Here is a 15,638-nt window from a genome sequence, read left to right on the forward strand (position 1 = left end):
GAAAATTGTGTTCTCTTAACTGGATTAAATTTCCCATTTGCAATTTTATAGGCACTATTAATTTGTTTAATACAGCCTTTCATCATCAGATGAACTTCAGCTAATCACTATACAATTTCCAAATAAATTGTTAAGGAAAAAACCTGAAGTAATGAAACATTAATAAAAGGACGTGTTAAGATTTATATTTTGGTGGCTATAATTGCGTATATTTCATTTTATAGTTTTTCAAAGGGTGGAATTGAGTATATTATGAAGAAAGATAATTTTGGACCAAAGTTGCATTTTGATTAGCAATATCTACGAGCACATTCATGGATATGTTAGCCCCGTGCAGGACTGAAGGCTTTGGAGGCATGGAATGGCTCACTGCATTGCTTTTGCCTCCTCTGCTCATGTCTGACCTGACTGTCCAACATGTAGGATATTTTACAGGATTTCTTTCTTGTTGGGTATTAGGGAGAGCTTTCTTTTTTTTTTTTTCTTTTTCTTTTTGGCAGCATATGAAAACTGCCAGGGCATTTAGGAAAGGTGGAGGGCATCTACAAGATAAATTAATCATTAGGCTTATTTTTTATTTTTTTTATGAGACAGAATCTTGCTTTGTCACCTAGGCTGAAGTGCAGTGGTACAGTCTCAAACCCCTGGGCTCAAGCGGTCCTCCTTCCTCAGCCTCCTGAGTAGATGGGACTACATGCCCAGCTAACATTTTTTATTTTTTTTGGTAGAGATGGGGGTCTTGAACTCCTGGCCTCAAGTGAGCCTCCCATCTCAACCTCCCAAAGTGCTGGGATTATAAGCCTGAGTCACGGCACTGGCCAGGCTTATTTTTTTAAATTTTTATTTATTGATTGATTGTTGAGATAGTGTCTCCCTCTGTTGTGTTGCTTTAGGCTGGAGTGCAGTGGCATCATCATAGCTCACTGCAACCTCATGAGCTCAAGTAATCCTCCTGCCTCAGCCACCTGAGAAGTTTGGACTATAGGCACATGCCACCATGCCCAGCTAATTTTTTCATTTTTTGTAGAGGCAGGGTCTTACTGTGTTGGTTGGGCTGGTCTCAAACTCTTGGCATCAGGCAATTCTCCTGCCTTGGTCTCACAAAGTGCTGGGAGTACTGCCATGAGCCATCATGCCCAGTGTTATTGACTGATTGATTGATTTTTGAGACTATCCTATCTACATATGGTAGAGAAATATACGTAACAAATGAAAGAAGATGCAATCTATATAACCAGTGCAATTCATCACAGAGTTGTGCAGGTAAAACAAGAAAATCCATGCTTAGCACAATGCCTGGCATATAGTAAGTGCAGGTGTAATGTTGGCTGTTATCGCTATCAAATTATCTCAGAATAATTCCTAAGATAATGAGTTTTAAATATTTTAGTGAAAAGTAAACACTTTTACCTAAAAACAATGGAGTATCTTAAAAATTCATGTGTCAGTTCTGGAAGTTTTCTCGCTATTAAGTAGAAGGATAATGGTGGGGCTAAAATTAGTTTCAAGATCACTTCTCTTTAATATTCTGTTTCAGAAGAAAGGAAAGGCTAAGGAGACAGTGCTTGGCCTAGTTTTGCATGGTAATGCAGTACTTTAGGTACAGTTGTGACATGCGGCTGGTGGAGTAAACGTGCATAGGGCAGGCTCTCTTCCTTTCTAGAGGAGTGTTCTTCTAGGAGCTCACACTGGAAAATGCTCCTTGTGTTTTCGGTTCCTTAACAGCCTAAAATTTTCAAAGCAGGACAGGCCCTGCCTAGTATTTCTTCTCCTCTCTCTTTCTGAAAGGACAACTGGCTAAATGGGAAGGAATAAGAAAAGAGGATAAGGGACGTTTAGCACAAGCAGACAGAGCCTAGGGCTGGTTTGGAGGTTCTGCGTAAATCCATAAACTCCCTGTCACCCTATTATGTGTCCCCCACAAGCAACAGTAGAGACATAAACAAACAAACAAAACAGCTCACTATTTCTGGTTACCACAGTGTCTGAAAATCAACCTTTTTGTTTGCATTTTTCGTGGTTCTTTCTTTCTTTTGACTATAAGGAAAATAGCTTAATATGCTACCAGATAAACAAAAAATGATTGCAAATTCTTAAGAGTATGGACTGTTTCTTATTGTCTTTGTATCTCTGGTGCCTGGTACAGAGTAAGTTGGCAATAAATGTGTAATAAAAGAATGAGTGAGGGAATAAAATTATTAATTTTAATAAATGATTATCCCTTGAGTTTAAAATAGTATCCAAATACTGCCAATAAATATCTGTCCTTAAAATAGTCATTCTCCTTCAGCACTGTCACACTAGCAAGCTTAATGAAGACAACTTGCTTTTATTTTATCCAGAACGGACAGGGTCTCCTGTTGTTCAGGCTGGTGTCGAACCCCTGAGCTCCAGCGATCCTCCCGCCTCGGGCTCCCAGAGAGCTAGGATTACAGGTGTGAGCCACCGTGCTCTGCCAACGAAAACAACTTTCAACACACTGTGAGTTACATGTTAAGGTGGCTTTCAACACACATTTAGACAAATATTTCAAATTTAGCAGTAGGGTTTTTGGTAGATGGTATATAATTAAATTTATACATTCATGCTTTTATCTTTTAGCAAGTTAGTAGTTTTGCCCATACTTCCTATTTTGTTGTTAAAAATTAAGTATTAGGTAGATTATACTAAAGTAAATGGAACTAGTTTCATTTTAGATATTGTTAAGCTATGGTGAGAAAGAAAGATGAAACAGTATAGAAACTTGCTCTAGATCACTGAGTCGCACATTCTCCACCTTAACAATGTAAACTCTTTTCTGTGAGGTGTATAGACATTTGGCAGTATCAAGGGGGGATAGTTGAGTAGTATTCACACTTCAGTGCATTCTTTTGCATTATCACATTTCAAAGCCTCAAGGCATTATCACTTCCTTTTCTTAAGTGGCATAATAATTTGGGAAAATGGTTATGCTTATCATCATCTGTCAGTCAAACAACTCCTGTGTTAACAAAATATATTTTTTCCACTTGATGAATGGGTGTGTGTGTGTGATGTCTTATGCTCATGTCAATATGAGTAGGACTTGGTTTTGTGATGAAACTATTTCACTTATCAGAGGGCATGACTGGGAAGTAGGAAAATTCTATTTACACTTTCATGAGCACAGACTGTGCTTCACGTCAAAGTCATGTAACCAACTATAATTTAAGAGTCAAGTTCATATGGGTATATGTAAATAACTGAAGCACTAGCATAGATCATGTTTTAAGACAAAATTCACCACAATGAATATCTGTATCTGTAGAAATTGGGAGGAAAAAATCTCCACGCTCACTGTTCGTTGGTATTAAAAAGATAGGTCAGTGACAGATTGTTTCATTTACTGTCCCTCATGTCAAACAATAAGCATAGCCTATAGCCTGTACGTGTAACAAATAAAACTTGAACCTGTGATGTCTAACCAAGTGAGAAGTCTAATAAATCTTACTGACAAGGAAATTTCTTGCTCTTGGGCTCTTCAACTGTTCAATTAAGTGGACAAAAGAAAGAGTAAGAATATTATAAATATAAAATATTTCAGTCTAAATAAATGTGCATCTAAAGGTTCAATGAACATTTAATTTAACTTCAGTGTTTTGATGTTTACGGTTTTGATAATCTGATAATTTAAAGAGATGATAAAATTATTTATTGCATGAAAAATATTTTATTAAATGGTATTACTTTTATTAGAACAAAACATAAATCAGTTGAATAAAATAATCTTTTTCTTTTCTCTTTTCCTTTGGCTGATATGATACAAATGATGTCTAGAAGTGTTGCCCCATTTTGCTACTACAGGGCATTGCTTGGAGCTACTGGAGGCCATCCAGTGGAAGGAAGGTGAGAGAGATACCCAGGGTGGCTGAAAGCAGAGTAGAGCAATGGAAAGAACAAGGTCCTTGGTGGTACTATCTGAACCACTGAGCAAATCTTGCTGAAAACCAAACCTTCCTCTGCATTTTTCAGTTATAAGAACCAATAACACTGATGTATTGTTTAAGCTAATTTGAGCTGGTTTTCTGAAATTTTCATTCAAAAGTTTCCTAACTGATACAACAAAGAATTTCATGAAGCCAGTGTAATGTGGTGGTATAAAGAAAGAAAAGAAATATTCAATTTTTTTTTAGGATTGTACATTTCATAGCTTCTTAATTTTTTTATACAGTAAAGAACATAGAAATCATTTGAGGCACCAATGTTTATTGAAACAAATTCTAGAATTATTCATTGCTAGAAATTTATTACTTGGATCAGGACTCCCAGTCTTTGTTTAGAAACAACTACTTCTGTAGTTAGAGATCTTTTAGAATGTTCCTGGTTAATAGTATTATTCAAGTATTTCAATTCTTCCTTGAGCTTCAAAAGAGTAACAAACTCTCCATAAAAACTTCATTTGTGGTACTGCTTATAAGAATTTCATCTGCTATGTAGTGGGTATCTCTTCAATGCAATAATATTACACTATAGTAGTTTTTCCTACCAATTACATTGTTATACTTCAAATGTCCTTTTCCCATTAGGCATATAATAAGATATATTTTCATACATTAAAATCTTGTTTATTAATGATTTTTATACAGGATGGTCTTAGGTTTCTAGCCCATTTGTAAAAAGTTCCTATTAAGAAATTCAATGAAGCATGGGAACAACGCACAAGTAATTTATTAACATATCAAGAGGCTTTAATTTGCTAACATTTTCCTATCACGCTAGTGTGACAGAATATAAAGAACAAATTGCTAAAGCATGGAATATAGTAGAACTGGAAGAAAAAGCTATCTATCTTTTAAGAGCGCATGGGTTCAACTGTTCACAGCATGAAGGATTCCATGCTTGCAAAAGTATACTTTGTATTCACGTTGTCTAATTTATTTAGGCTCCATCTTTTTACTTCTACTGTTTATTTAACACTATATAAAATTAGAAGAGCACATGTGAGGCACAAAAGGAAAAGCTCTGCCAAAGGAAATATAAGATCAACTTAAAAACCTTGAAGAGTTTATATCTTCCAGTTACTTTAGAAACAGTGACTTCCTCATTTAATTTATCTCATTTTTTCTACATGGATAACTAAAAATCTATGATTACTAGCAAATATTCTACCAGATGCCTTCTATAATCCATATTAATCATAGTGAGTGCCATATTTTCTTTGGCTGAGTTTGTGTTTCAAGAACATCCAAGTCCCAGCGCCTTGGAGTAGCTGAGCATGCGCTCTCCAGTTTAGGGCAGTCCCCACTATACCTGGCTCATAGATGCTGGCCTCAGACATTTCTGTTCACTATCTGAGTTTATATCTTTGCTTTGGACTGAACACCCTCCATGGGGCTAGGACTATGTGTGTTTTATACATTCCTGTACATTTTTCCACTTGGTACAGTGCTTGACATATAGTGAATGTGTGATAATTTATATTTGTTGACTGAATGACTGAAAGAATGCATAAGTGGAGGAAAGAAAGGAACTTGGTCTGTAAGTTTCCTTCCAACTCAATATTCCAGTTGATTTCAAAGAAAAAAAAAACCTCCTTTCCTGTTTTAAAAACAATAAAATAGCCATAATACTAGCCAGCTTATGGAATTTTAATACAATGTATCATGCCACCTGACAATCTATACTCTAATTTTGTATTGCATATATATTTTACAGTTTCTAATATATAATTAATAATATCGTCTAAGGCCCCACAGCTAGTAAGTGGCAGAATTAGCATTTGAACCCAAAGCAGTCTAGTTTTAGAGTTCTTGTTCCTAACTGCTACAGGTTGAGCATCTTTAATCCAAAACTCAGAAATCTGAAATGTTCCCAAATCTGAAACTTTTTGAGTGCTGAGATGATGCTTAAAGAAAATGCTGGAGCATTTTGGATTTCAGATTTTCAGAATAGGGTTGCTCAACTGGTAAGTATATAACACGAATATTCCAAAATCCAAAAGAATCTGAATTCGAAACGCTTCTCGTCCCAAGCATTTTGGATAAGGGATACTCAACATGTATTTATTGCCTCTCATGTAGTTCTCATTATAAAATTGTATGAGAACTGATCTTATTAATCAGATAATCTATAACAAGATTTGCTCTTGGAGGGCAGGTCCCATGAATTACAATGCTTCTATCTACCTGAGCCTGAATAATTGCCTGCCCATAGTAAATGGTTAAAGATTCTTGTTCAGTTGATTTGCACTGGAAAAGTTACAATACTTGCAAGAATATTAGAATTCAATTGCTAACAATTTTTTTTTTTTTACCAGCTGTGTGACTCTCACTAAGATATTGGCTAACCGATCTCTTAGGTCCCTTTAGAATCTATAATACCATAACTGAAATTAGCAATGAGCTACAACTAAGATTTTTATTTTATTTTATTTTTGTTGAGACAGAGTCTTGCTCTGTCACCGAGGGTAGAGTGCAGTGGCTTCATCATAGCTCACAGCAACCTCAAACTCCTGGGCTCAAGTGATTTTCTTGTCTCAGCCTCCTCTGTAGCTGGGACCACAGGCATGTGCCACTACCTGGCTTACAACTAAGGTTTGATAAGGAAGTTACATAATAAAAATACTAGAGAGTGGATGACATAAGAATATGGAAAACTTAGTAAACAGGCTTCAAAAACAGGCTAAGAATACTTCATGTGTAACAACAATGGCTAATATTCACGAGGTGCTTCTATGTGCCAAGCACTGTGTTACACTGTTTAAATGCACATGTTATTTGATCCTTACAATTGTATGAGATGGGATAGTATTATTATTCTCATATTACAAATGGGCGAAGGTAAATTGGCTTTAGGTCACACAGCTAGTTAATTAGTGCAATATAGAACTTCAGCTTGGGCAAGTCTAGCTTTCAAAGGCAAGAATGGAGGCAAGAGAAGGCATGCTGAGCTAAAAACAATTTGTGGGATTAATTTTAAATTGGTTTCAATGATGTTGAAGCTAGCCTTGGCTAAGAGCCCCTGAAGCCTGCTGCCCAGAAACCAAACCACCAAACCTACACATATATACCTTTTAGCAGCCCTCTGTATACTGTTAACCCAGACAATCAAGTCTGATAGAAAAGAGAGATAAATTCAAAGTGAATAGGCTGAGGCTTTACTATGGCTAAAGTACATAAACGTTGGCGCTGGGCTCTGATGTAAACTGAGGCTATAGAGCAGCTTTTTAAACTTAGTTCCCAGTTCTTCACTCAATTTCAAACAGTTTAGTATATCCCATTTAAGTTTCCTCTGGACAAATAAGGTGAACTAACCAAAAATTTGCTGTTTATTTACTATCCCCATTATATATCATGTTCTTGCCATTTTTTGGGCCATATATTTTCTTTCCTATCTAAACAGATGTTTGATAAACTTAATGGACTTTCTTTTCAGCATTATGCTTCTCTTCGGGGTATGTGTATTTTTTCATCAAGATAAAATGCCTTTCTTCAGTATTGTTTAGTAAAAAAGGAAAAAAATGATAACATGTCTCATACCTAAGGAATACATCACAGAAATGATTTGCCACCATATTTTGTAATAATTTCAGTTTTATGACTTTAAAGCCTAAGATATCTAAGCAACCTTTCCCTACATCTGTCCTTTCTCAAATACCCATTTCATTTGGTCTATGCTAGTACTAATTTATTTTCTTGTAGCCTAATTCTTGTGCTAAGAATTGTTGATATTTAAACACTGAATACAAAAGGAGAAGACAACCAGGTTTAGTTTCTTACAAACATTAATTGGAGATACACACACACACACACACACACACACACACACACACACACATTCTCTCTCTCTCTCTCTCTGGCAGAAATGCTTTTAGACTATATTCTTATGAAGAAAACTGACTTCTACATATCCCAAAGGTACCTTTGATAGATCCCTGAAGTTTCCTGGTAGAGTCAGGTCCAATTCTTCTGATTCATAGTTTGTTAATACCCATGGAAACACGGGATATTGATTCAGATCATTATATGTCCGTCCTAGCAAAGAAAAACAGAAAGTTTGTATACACTAATTGCTTATGAAATAGTTTCTGTTCTTACAAGGCAATTATGAATTTCAGAAGAAAAGTAACTCTTTTCTTTATTGAATCATGTCTTCAATTAAAAGTGCTCTTTTAACAATGTATTTCAAGTGAATTTACTTAATAATTTCTTAAAAAGTCACTAGAATTACGATTTATAATATAAGATCGTGACAGAGACTGCTGGCTGCTTGTTGTAATGGATTATCTTCTTCCTGGCCTGGATGACACCTCTCAGGCTCTCTTACCAGTAGCTATGGCTGTGGACTTAGTTCCATCTACAGAATGTAAATGGAGGCACTTTGGGGCGTGGCCCACTGAAACTTCCTATTAACACATATGTGTTTCCATACTCAATCCCTCTTCTGCTGATGGAGAGAATATTGCAACCTTGGATGCGCAGTCTTTGCAGCCAGAGCCCCCAAAAGCGATTACAAAGAAGGTCACCCTGCTGACCTGTACGCTTGCAGCTTGTGATGATCTTCTGTTACAGTGAATGTGTATCTAGAAATTACATTCTCAGTGCACAGAATACTATATTAAACTATATCAAGAATCGATGTAAAGAATTTGCAAGTGAACTAAAGTACTCTGAAGCCAGGATGAAAAGTACAGAGGTAGATGTCAAACATATATTTTCCACTTTTTTTTTTGAGACAGTGTCTCCCTCTGTCACCCAGGCTGGAGTGCAGTACGCTAATGTAGCATTCTGCAACCTTGTCTTCCTGGGCTCAAGCAATCCTCCTTCCTCAGCCTCCCAAGTAGCTGGGGCTACAGTTACGTGCCATCACGCCTGGCTAATTTTGTTTATTATTATTTTTTGTAGAGATGGGATCTTGTTATATTGCCTTGACTAGTCTTGAACTCCTGGCCTTAAGTCATCCTCCTGCCTTGGCCTCCCAAAGTGCTGGGATTACAGGGATGAGGCACCATGCCCAGCCTCCATTCTTTTAAGTTCATTTGTTTTCTTTTTGTATTATGTTGTTTTATTTTAGTGGAGACCTGCTGGGCTTTAGGTTGCGTTTGTCTGTTTAGTTTTTGGTAGAATACTTTAAATATTTCAGGTAAGGATATTGAGGCACAATGGGAATGTGGTAAGTTTAGGGGAGCACAGCACTGGCTTCCCCTCATAAACTGGTACTCGAATACCATATGAGCAGGTGGAATTGAGATAATCACTATTAAAGAAAGTGAGTCCAAAGAAAACTTTTGTTGGATAAGATTATTTTTAGTAAAAAAATGTGTTATGCTCCGATCATGGGTAACTTTCTAAATTTTCATTCAATTTTACACGAAATGGCTATATCACTGGTATTTAGTGATATGGATTTCATCCAAGTGTGCCTTGCTGTACACACCATATATACCATAATAGTAACATGGATATGCAGACACTATCTTGTTTGTCAGCAATGAATGACATTAAATGATACCTACTTTTGTAGCAATTGGTAAACAAGACTGTAAACCAGAAAAAAAAAAACCCACAATCTAAGTAAGAACTAATATCCACTATTAAAAGCATCAAACCAAAGTAATTCATTTAGCAAATATTTTATTGGATAACTATTTTATCTGTTTACTATATGAAGCTTTGCATTTTACAACTAAACTACATATAGTTTTAAGTGTGTAAACCTATGTGGGCATATAATACAGATGTAGGTAATTGACAGAAAACAGATTCACCGGGATGAGTGAGCATTAGATTAGGGCCCCCTATGCATTCCCACCACACCTCTGTGATGATAGACCTCTCTTAGACCTAATCCATGTCACTGTTTACTTGTCTGTCTCTCCACTAGTCTGTGAACTCACAGGCATAGGGGCCGGTTGTTTTGTTTTGTTTTCAATCTCTGCGTATTGGCACATACGGTCTACCTAATAAACGTTTGTTGTTGGAATTAATATGCACATGATAAAAATGTAACAAAATATGCCAAATTTCAAAAAGTTGAACAAACATAAACCATGTGAAGAAGGAAGACTGCAGAACATTCTCTTCAGAGGATGAGAATTATGCAAAGGAATAGAAGTGTGTATGAGAGAGGAGAATGGCATTGTGAATGCGTACATTAAACTAGAAGAATATGTCTACAGCTTAGGTAGCTCAATCAATCAATGAACCCGCTTTGTGCTTATAAAAGTCTACCATGAAGAATAGTACTGATGACAATAAACAACAATTTAGAGCCTTTAATAAAGTCCTTTGTACATGAAAATGGTCTGCTAAAGCAATACTATTATTATAAAATACAAGCTGTAAAATTCTAAAATTTTAAATTTATTATTGATTGGTAGCTCATATATATGCTAATATAGGACATCTGATCCCTCTCAGTATTTCTTTTAAATACATGTACATATAAAGAGAGTATAGATTGGCCAGGCAGAGCTATTTCTGGGATCCTAAATAGGTCCATGTTAGTGTTCTGCCATATTCTGGGGAACTGTTCTACTTAAAAATCTGTATATTTTAATGAAAAGTAGGTCTTCCAGTGTGTGTCTTTTTATAGAACAATGCTGATGCTACATATATATGTGTATGTGTGTATATAAAACATATATTGCTTATATAAATCAATTGATAGATAAAAGATACCACAATTGTTAAAAAATTTCTGAAATTTTATAACTTATATACTAAGAAAAAACTGTCAAAATAAAATCAATAAAAAGCCAATTTACATTAACTCAGTACTTAAATGTACTGTATAAATGCAAACGGCATAAAAAACAGAAACCATATTTAAAGACATTAGCTTTTAATATAATAGATAGGATTTTCTAATAAAGGAAAATATATAATGTTATTTTTGGAGAAAATACAAAGGAAAGAAAGCATCATTTGAAAATTTACAGACACATACACACAAAATGATTGATGTCAACAGTCATAGCTCATGGCTATTTACCTGTCCTGCATTTTTTGTAATTCACTTTGAATAATCTTTGCAGGGTTCTTTGAAAATAAATATTAAGAAAAATTAAGTAATTTTTAAATCACTAGACCTTTATAACACCATTTTAATTTTAATACCATAAACTTCATAAATAAATGTAATGACATTAAAACCTGCTTTTAATAAAAATTTCCATAGTAAACCCTTGCAACATGGACAGTCAATATATATTTTTAATTTGAATTAAAAACACAATGTATTTAATGTCACATAAAAGAAAAAGAATGATTAATTGGTATTTTGGGATTTTGCATTCATAAGTTTTAATGACAAACTGGCATTATTCCTTTAATTATTTTACTGAACACCGTTGTGAAATGAAAAACAATACTGTTCACTAAATTATCCCAAAAGTGAGATATTTCCAAAGTAATACTTGTTAGGTTCTGGCACGTCTAAATATTTATTTACTAATGTTTTCTTTTTTTCTTTAGGATAGTTGAAATTTAGTAAATACACTTATGCTATAATTGGTATAGTTCTTTCCTTTTCCAGCAGTGGTTAAGTACAGAAAAAATATATATATATTTTTGCTAACTATGCTTATAAGGATTTATCTTAGAAGATGAATATTAAATATTGCAAGCCTATGACACTAATCCACTCAAACAATAAAAGTGAAGCACAGTAAATGAGATCTCAGAAACACTGGATATGTTGCTTCCTTTAAAAAAAAACTTTTTAATTAAACCATCCAATTTAATGTTTTTATATGGCACTTTAGTTTTGAAGGTAAAGTGATCTAGAGACAGCTGACAAAGAAATTATAACTGCAATTCCTTGGTGAAAATGTTAATGACAGCAAAATATTGTTTAATTAGATGATTGCAGCATCTGGATTAACACTCTTTAAGAGCGATGTTCCTGTGCTTGTCTGCTTCTTCACACTTTACAGACATTTTGTCATCTCTAGGTCATTAGGAAAGAATTTTTAATGATTTTTCTAGAAGGAAGCAGTTCAAGTTACATCTAATTAGATGACAATAATAAGCCCAACACATGCAGTAGCTAAATATATACATAATTAACCAGGGAGGGCTTGTTCATCACAGAGTAAAAAAGTGGAAAATGCTAAACAGGAGAAAAAGGTTGGGGCTGGGGAAGTTGTGCTGAATTCATTAGCTGATCATATGAAAAACAACTCAAACTCCTTTAAAAAAAATTCTCAAGTCTAACAGAGGATCATTTACACAAAGCTATGTTAATAATCACTCTATTATTTTTTTAAATGTAAGAATGCCAGATTTTAACATCTTTTTCATAGTATTATTTAATAAGCTGTAAAAGGAGGCATGGGTTGTATCTTTCAGAACCCAATAAACAGAAATCAGGTCAACCCTAGGACTCAGGTTGAAACCATATTTTTAGTGGAACTCTAAGCATCATTAAAATTCTTTTATATAATCTTCTAAAACTTAGAGTTCTTTGAAAATAAAAAACTCTCGAATGTTTACAAAATAGTTAAATAAATTATACCACAGTTCAAAGTTGGACTCTCATGCAGTTTTAAAAATCAGGCCTTTGAAGAATACTTAATGAAATGGAAAAAGTAGAATGTTAACTTGTATGTGTAGCAGGTTCCCTATGATATATCATATGCAGAATTAAAAAAAACAGATAAATCACAAAATATCAACTGGTATGTTTATGGTGAGGCTTATGAGTGGTTTAATTTTTTAAATTATACTTTTCCATATTCCCAATTTTCTATAATGTATATTTATTACATTTATAAATAGAACAAAAAAAAAGACTATAAACACATTTATGGGCTTTTAGGCAACTGTCTTTTAAAAACAATATGTTTTCTGAAGATTTGACAAACTGTTTTTTACTATGGAAAGTATCTGCACAAAACTTATATACATATAATCAAAGAGGGCCTAAAAAGTCTATATAATGCATTAATACTAGGACATTGGGACCATATGCTTTATTTAGTCTTATTTTTAAAAGCATCTAGAAAGGAGAAAAGTAAAATTGGCCAAGTATGAGAAACCTTAAGAAATGGAGAGTAAGAAATGGGTCATAAAATACTCTGTATTTCATACTAAAATAATATTTCTGGGAAAAAAGATAAATCTGAAAGTAGAAGACAACAACCATTAATGTAATATAGAATTTGAAACTGTTTTCAGCTAAGTATTAGAGAAATAATTATAGAATATTTATAGAAAATATAAAATCTATTATGTCACATTGACCTATATTTTTTAAAAGTGTGGCTAGAAAAGATTGTTTCATCTACTCAACCAGATTCCAATCCTGTAACTCTTCTCTTTAATCCAGGAAGTTTAAAGAATCCCTTATCCAGCAATTCTAGTGAATTCACATAATAGATTACAAAATCTTGCAAATATTTACAAAGTATAAATGTTAAATCGTATCATTTCATGGGTATTTACTGAGCAAAACTTCTTTTTCCTCATTGGGAAGAAGAGATAGTGCTATAGAAGATGTGAATGATGTAGAAGATTAATAGAATTATCTTTGGGTATGTTTTATAAAGAATATAGGTGTAGTGCAGTAATTCTTAAAGTGTGGTCCCTAGATCAATGGCATCAGCATCAACTGGAGACTTTTTAGAAATGCAAATTATTGAGCCTCACTCCAAGCCTACTGAATGAGAACCTGTGGGGGTGGGGACAATGATCTGTGTTTTAGCAATCTTGCTTCTTTTTTTTTTTTATTTTAGTTTATTATGGGGGTACAAAAGCTCAGGTTATATATATTGCCCATGTCCCGCCCATCCCCCTGAGTCAGAGCCTCAAGCGTGTCCATTCCCCAGACAGTGCGCAACGCACTCATCATGTAGGCATACACCCATCCCCTCCCCCCACCCCCCGCCTCAGTCTGATATCCAGTTGGTATCATTCCCCGATGTGCATTCAGGTGATGATCAGGGAAACCAATTTTTTGGTGAGTACATGTGATGCTTGTTTTTCCATTCTTGGGATACTTCACTTAATATAATGGGTTCCAACTCTCTCCAGGAGAACCAAAGAGATGTCGTATCACCGTTATTTCTTATTGCTCAGTAATACTTCATGGTATACATGAACCAAAATTTACTAATCCATTCATGAATTGATGGGCATTTGGGTTGTTTCCACATTTTTGCAATTGTGAATTGTGCTGCTATAAACATTCGGGTGCAGGTGTCTTTTTTATAGAATGACTTTTGTTCTTCTGGGTAGATGCCCAATAATGGGATTGCTGGATCAAATGGTAGGTCTACTTGAATCTGTTTAAGGTATCTCCATATTGCTTTCCACAGGGGTTGCACTAGTTTACAGTCCCACCAGCAGTGTATGAGTGTTCCTGTCTCTCCGCATCCACGCCAACATGTATTGTTTTGGGACTTTTTGATAAAGGCCATTCTCACTGGAGTTAAGTGGTATCTCATTGTGGTTTTGATTTGCATTTCCCTGATGATTAGAGATGTTGAACATTTTTTCATATGTTTGTTAGCCATTTTTATATCTTCTTTTGAAACATTTCTATTCATGTCCTTTGCCCACTTTTTGATAGGGTTGTTCGATTTTTTCTTACTGATTTTCCTGAGTTCTAAATATATTCTTGTTATCAGCCCTTTATCTGCAATAATTCTCAAAGTGTCGTCCCTAGATCATTGGCATCAGCATCAATTGGAGACTTTTTAGAAATGCACTCCAAGTCTACTGAATGAGAACCTCTGGGGATGGGGGCAATGATCTGTGTTTTAGTGATCCTGCTTCTAATGTGCCCAAGTCTGAGAACCGCTAGTATAATGGATGCTGGGAGTGCTGATGGCTGGTGGTGCTCAGCTAAGTCCCTCTCCAAGAATTGCTATCATTAGAAGAAAGCCCCTCATCCAAGGTCATGTCTCCTTCCAGGAGTCTGCCGCCAGTGACTACAAAAGTCATGACAGTAAATAAACTTCAAAGAGTTCTTCTGAGGAAATGTAAAAGAAGAGTATTGATAAAGTTATTTTAAATCATTACTTGTTTAGGTTTTAAAAGCAGTTAATAAATTACGGCTGCTGACTGGAGATGAAATTGAACGGTTCCATGAATATCCCGGAGCAGTACAATGCAGTGGTTGAGTGAAGATTCTGGAGCCAAACGACCTAGGTTTGAATTCTGACTTTGTCACTCAGTAGCTCAGTGATTTAGGCACCTTACTTAACTTCTGTTTACCTGGTTTCTCATCTATGAAATGGGGAAAAGAACAGAACCTAACTTATGGGGCAATTGTGAGGATTAAATGAGTAAATTCATGTAAAGCACTTAGAACAATGTTCGGCACATTGTAAATCACTCAATAAACATTAATTATTATTTACTATTTTTCTGAATATTGATATTAATAATTAAAGAAATGTTTCAAAAACAATGAAACAAAACACAGAGGGAATAAAAATACTATTTATTTTTTTCTGAATCTTGACATCAACAATAATTAAAGAAGTCATTCTTTAATTATTATTAAATAATTGCTCTGTCCCCCTGGGTAAAGTGCTGTGGCATCATTGTAGCTCACTGCCACCTCAATCTCCTGGGCTCAAGTGATTCTCCTGCCTCAGTCTTCTGGGACTACAGGCATGTGCTGCCACGCCTAGCTAATTTTTTCTATTTTTAGTAGAGATGGGGTCTCCCTCT

General features: G+C 34.9%; 1 protein-coding gene across 12 annotated transcripts in view; it reads right to left on the reverse strand.

The window, feature by feature from the left end:
• NBEA (neurobeachin) overlaps positions 1–15,638 on the reverse strand; it is a 562,035-nt gene that overhangs the window by 89,339 nt on the left and 457,058 nt on the right. For all 12 annotated transcript variants that reach the window (XM_045567190.1, XM_045567200.1, XM_045567192.1 and 9 more), the window contains one exon: positions 7,879–7,991. In XM_045567190.1, coding sequence (XP_045423146.1) covers positions 7,879–7,991 — 113 coding nt within the window. The remainder of the gene's footprint in view (positions 1–7,878; positions 7,992–15,638) is intronic.

This window comes from Lemur catta, chromosome 13, assembly GCF_020740605.2.
Source record: "Lemur catta isolate mLemCat1 chromosome 13, mLemCat1.pri, whole genome shotgun sequence".
Lineage (NCBI taxonomy): Eukaryota > Metazoa > Chordata > Mammalia > Primates > Lemuridae > Lemur > Lemur catta.